Here is a 5135-nt window from a genome sequence, read left to right as displayed (position 1 = left end):
ACGTGTATCCAGCGGCAGACTGGCCTGGGAGTGGATCCTGGCTGGACGATTGGTTACCTTAGGCTTAGGCCGTTGCAGGTTTGTAGGGGTCAGTAATGGACCTGCACAATAAACACGCGCTGTAAGCATAAATAGCCAGTATTGGTATGGGGCTAGTCCCGTAAGCTGGTCAGTGTGGTGGTCTGAGAGGATAGGTCCGTCGTGTAGGAATTAATTGATCTCGCCTGCAAATTTCTAGCCTCACATCAACAAACCGTGTGCCGAGGAGACGCTTCATTAACGAAATATACATATTGGCCGCTTCATCACCAAGTGTGTGTGTGTGTGTGTGTGTGTGTGTGTGTGTGTGTGTGTGTGTGTGTGTGTGTGTGTGTGCGCACCAGCTTTTCCCAGTTATTCATTTGGCATTAAGAATAAAAAATAAAGATGAAAATAACGAGGATGATGAAAATGAAAAGAATAAATAAAATAAAGCAATGATGATGAAATAAAAGGAATTATAGATAGCGATGGAAAAGACGAGGAAAGAGAGAAAAAGAGAGAAATGGAGACAAAAATCGTAAATGTATAGATGCTAAATGGAGGAGGAGGAGGAGGAGGAGGAGGAGGAGAGGGAGGACGAATAAGGAGAAGGAAACAGAGGAGAAGAAAGAAAAAAAAAACTACAACAAAAGAATAGGAAGAATCAATAACAACAACAAAAACAACAACAACAACTAACTGATAAGCTGATTAAATCACTCACTAAAATCTAATAAATCGCCGACTAAAATCAAGCATAGCTGTCCAAGCAACGCCTATAGGAATTAATGACAACTAGCTTGAATAAAACCCTCGAGAGAACCTTAGCTACGTTAGGTAGACGTAAAAGTCTTGGGACTTTACGCGCTACATTTCGATACCTCACGTAGACTTTTACTCTGTTGTTGGCATTTGTGTTAAAGATAGTCCTAATAATCTTGCTTGTGGTTTTTGAGCTTACTATTTACAGTACTTACATCTACCACATTTACCATCTGGCCGCGATCCTCGCCTTCTGATTGCAATGTAATAGATAATGAAGGTAGACCGATGCGAAACTCATTACCATTGTAACACTGTTTTTTTAATGAAGTTACAATACATATTGCAGAAAGGCAGTGGATTTCTAGTAAAGAGCCCTAACAGTATGTTGAGCTTCTCTAAAGATATATTAAAAAAAAATTTCTTTAAGGTTGTCTAAACTATTTACTTATTGAACGTTCACATATGAATTGGATTTCTGCTCCTTCTTATTCACAGACCAATAATCTTTAATGCAACTGTAGAGAAACGGCCATTTTACAACCACTGCGTTCATGTAGAGCCAGAAGGCGAGAGGAAGTGTTGCACCGGAGGGACAGAGAACGAGAGAAAGACCTTGACTCTTCATTCTTCCATTTACTGCACCATATCCTGCCGAAGGAAACTGAGAAGGAAGGTAAGGAGGAATACGAGGGGACAGGGCGATGGGAGAGGATACTGCCCCGAAGCAGCACTGTACGAGGAGTACACGCTGGTGAATCCCTTGCCTCCACACCAACCTCGCCCGTCAGGACACTTCCATCCACAGCCCTCAGACCCCTCTGTCGCCGATAATCCCAACTCCGCCTCTGTTACTCTGTGGGATGGTGAGGGAAAGACCAATCAGGGCAATATATATATATATATATATATATATATATATATATATATATATATATATATATATATATATATATTGCATATACTTTGCATCTCAGAGGTATTTTTTTCATGTATATGCTGTATAGCTTCATAACTCACCCGCATTCACATGCAGTGGTGCCGTTAGCCGCAGTAGTGAGCCTCATCAGGGATCCAGAATTGTTCACTGTTTGGCACCGTGTCTGGCAGCCCCCGCCCCACCGCTCCCAGCGATCCAAGATGAAGGCTCCCGCTCCCATTTTCTCGTGGTAGCACCCGTAGTAGTAATTACTGGGCACCATGCACTCTTTCTTGTTGCGATCCACTTTGTAGACAGAGACCGCCCTAGGTCCGCCACAGGAGTCTCCGCCATCCGGGCACGGCTGGGAACATACTGGAGCAACAGCCAGCACATCGGGGCTGAGAAGCGCCTCTTGGTCCCCACAGCCACACACGAGATGCTGGTTGTAAGGATTCAGCTTGGCCATTACCAAGAGGACGTCGGGACTCTGTCGCAAGCACAAGTGGCCGCAGGCAGAGGCAGATTGCTCAGGAAGGTCAGCATGATGAATCTCCATACGCTTGAATTCAAACATGTGTTCATCTTGACACCTAAGTAGCTGAAGACAGCTGGGGTCCAGCACCCCAGGGAATGTCCTCAGCGGAGGGGGCGCCATAGCTTCCTCCTCAGTTTGATGGAGACGGTCATCCTTGAAATGGACAGGCGATAATAAACCAGGAAGAATCAGGTCCACCTGACGCGGCCACTTGCTCTCCCATGGGTCCGCAGCACTGGCAAAGGATCGGTTAGTTCTTACATCCAAACCGGTTTCAGTCGCCATCCCCAGCATGTTCGCCGCCATCGCCGCCACTAAAGTTAGTAATATTTCAATCATAGTGGCCTGCCACCAACCACCGACTGACTCACAGTGGGCTCATCTCAAGCTATAAACTACAATGGCATTACACCGGATGTTGCGTAAGAAGCATTCTCATGCACACCTTTAGATCAGTGGTGCCTCACTTCTCTGTATATCTTGGGCTTCTAGACAGCAGGTGTGTGCTTTCTTTCTATCACAAGGTACGTATGTAGTACTTTTCTACTCTCCTGTGGCAAAAATTGGTATCTGATTTCCAGTGTCCGTACTCATCAAGATGTTAATGTGTACCACAAATTCTGTAATCTGAGGTTCCACCTGCCATGTGTGTTGGTGGCATAGTTGATAAGATTAGATACCAGACTATTTCCGTTCTGAGACCCAAAGTGCGAGATTGTCTTATCGCGCCTGCTGTGTGCTGGTGCCGGGAAGCGTGTCCCAGTGGCAGTGTTGTCTCGCCGCGCAGTACCATACTTTAGCAATACCCACCTCTCTTTTACTTTCCGCCGTAACACGCATACACACTATGAGCACCGTGATGTATGTCCTTACACTGGTGCTGCTAGTGGTGAGCGTAGAGGAGGCTGGGACGGTAGGGCAGGCGGCGGCTGGGCCGTGCCTTGAATACATGGCGTGTTACCACGAGCAGTACCTGGACTACAGTCACATGGATATCCTGCACTACGACGTGCTTCACCGCACCGCCTCGTCTTGCCTTCCTCTATGTCTGGAGGCACGGCCCACCAGCCAGGTCGTCATGGCAAAGATGGTGGAGCTTAACGAGCGGCTCGTGTGCGGCTGTGGCGGCAACCAGGCGTTAGGCAACGGTACGGGAAGCGTGCGGGACTGGATCGGCTGTGATCGCTGCCCCGAGGGAGAGGAGAAAAGGGAGAAATGCGGCGGGCGAATGACCATCAGCGTGTACCGCGTTGAGCACAGAGGGGAGTGCCGGCCAGGCCTGCACCCGGGGCCACTTATCTCCACTTCTTCCACCACCACCACCACCACCACCACCACCACCACCACTACCACTACCATCCCTACAACAGACTCCAGTCAGACTCAGCAAGGGACAAAAACAGCATCAAAACTTAAGTTTCTGGGTTGCATTAAAACAGGTTCAGTCAAGCAGAACGTGTCGTGGTCCTTCCTTCCCCGCACAAACCGCGAGGCTGACCACTGCTTCGCCACATGCCCGAGAAAGTACATCTTCTTAAGGGTCACTGAAACCAATATCCTCTGTGGCTGCGGGTGAGTCTTTCATTAATATGGACCGTTGGCCGCTCCCTGCTTCAGTCATGATGGGTAAATGGTACACACTGCAACGCTAAGACTTTTGAAACACTTTGATATTTTATCAAAGGGCCGCAAGAATGATTAATTGTTTTTCCATGGATGTTCTGCTCGTCAATGGTGCAAAATTCCTTTAAAACAATAACTAATTCTGAAAACACTCCTGAAGACAACATTTAGTCGACACGATATACTGAAATTTCTGAGAAAACAGACTCTGGTGTCTTACCGTTTCTCTTTGTATAGAACAATTCATGTTTCCTAAATTGTTTATTGTGCAAAGTATTTCTCATCCTCCCCTTACCTATTCAATGTTTACGAGTCAGTCATTCATGAATACAGAGAAAGAATAAAAAAGTCACTATTTTTCTCATTTGTAAATGGCTGTTAGAATAAAACGCTAATTTTCTTTGTATAAACTTTCTTCTTTTTTAAGTTCATTTTAGCCAAGCGTTAACTCTCTCTCTCTCTCTCTCTCTCTCTCTCTCTCTCTCTCTCTCTCTCTCTCTCTCTCTCTCTCTCTCTCTCTCTCTCTCTCTCTCTCTCTCTCTCTCTCTCTCTCTCTCTCTCTCTCTCTCTCTCTCTCTCTCTCTCTCTCTCTCTCTCTCAGGGCATCAGAGCACATCAGCGGCCCAGTCAGTGAGACGGAGTGCGGGAACGCCCCTAACCCTCACCTCGGGAGCGACCAGGCCTTCGCTGTGTATAAGGCAGGGGCGACGCGGTGCCCTCTGCCCTCCCTCCTGTATCTGGCGGCGGCGGCGGCGCTGATGGCGCTGGTGGTGCATTAGTGTGTATGATGAGGAGTCAAGCTTTCAGGTGAGGGAAGTGAATTCTTAGAAGGTGGAGGAAAGGAAGGTTAACGTTGCTGTGACTGGAGCTTGCATGTATCTTGCTGTTTTGCTATTACTATTACTACTACTACTACTACTACTACTACTACTACTACTACTACTACTACTACTTTACTTATTTTTTAGGCTTACTTTCTCTATCGATCGAGTATATCAAAATGTATACGAAATATTCAATCGATGGAGAAAATAACCAAAATGTGTATGAATATCAATGATAATCATACCTACGACTTTTATTGAAACCTTCGTGTGTGTGTGTGTGTGTGTGTGTGTGTGTGTGTGTGTGTGTGTGTGTGTGTGTGTGTGTGTGTGTGTGTGTGTGTGTGTGTGTGTGTGTGTGTGTGTGTGTATGTGTGTGTGTGTGTGTATGTATGTGTGTGTGTGTGTGTGTGTGTGTGTGTGTGTGTGTGTGTGTGTGTGTGTGTGT

General features: G+C 46.5%; 2 protein-coding genes across 2 annotated transcripts; one reads left to right on the top strand and one right to left on the bottom strand.

Annotated features, from left to right (window-relative positions):
• Window positions 1-1088: 1088 nt before the first annotated feature.
• LOC123504480 lies at window positions 1089-2983 on the bottom strand. The gene is made up of 2 exons (XM_045255014.1): window positions 1804-2983; window positions 1089-1639 (listed from the first exon to the last, which is right to left on the bottom strand). The coding sequence occupies exons 1-2, from the start codon at window positions 2577-2579 to the stop codon at window positions 1420-1422; spliced, it is 996 nt and encodes a 331-aa protein (XP_045110949.1). The 5' UTR covers window positions 2580-2983; the 3' UTR covers window positions 1089-1419.
• LOC123504482 lies at window positions 2981-4931 on the top strand. The gene is made up of 2 exons (XM_045255016.1): window positions 2981-3812; window positions 4465-4931. The coding sequence occupies exons 1-2, from the start codon at window positions 3088-3090 to the stop codon at window positions 4640-4642; spliced, it is 903 nt and encodes a 300-aa protein (XP_045110951.1). The 5' UTR covers window positions 2981-3087; the 3' UTR covers window positions 4643-4931.
• Window positions 4932-5135: the final 204 nt, after the last annotated feature.

This window comes from Portunus trituberculatus, chromosome 16 (genome assembly GCF_017591435.1).
Source record: "Portunus trituberculatus isolate SZX2019 chromosome 16, ASM1759143v1, whole genome shotgun sequence".
Taxonomy (NCBI): domain Eukaryota; kingdom Metazoa; phylum Arthropoda; class Malacostraca; order Decapoda; family Portunidae; genus Portunus; species Portunus trituberculatus.
Note: the sequence above shows the minus strand (reverse complement) of the source record. Positions and strands in the feature narration are given on the sequence as shown.

Coding starts and splice junctions, on each gene's coding strand:
- LOC123504480 (XM_045255014.1), bottom strand. CDS start 2,579: ATGATTGAAATATTACTAACTTTAGTGGCGGCGATGGCGGCGAACATG. Junction 1,640..1,803: donor ACCACTGCATGTGAATGCGG/GTGAGTTATGAA, acceptor ACCATCCCACAG/AGTAACAGAGGCGGAGTTGG.
- LOC123504482 (XM_045255016.1), top strand. CDS start 3,088: ATGAGCACCGTGATGTATGTCCTTACACTGGTGCTGCTAGTGGTGAGC. Junction 3,813..4,464: donor AATATCCTCTGTGGCTGCGG/GTGAGTCTTTCA, acceptor TCTCTCTCTCAG/GGCATCAGAGCACATCAGCG.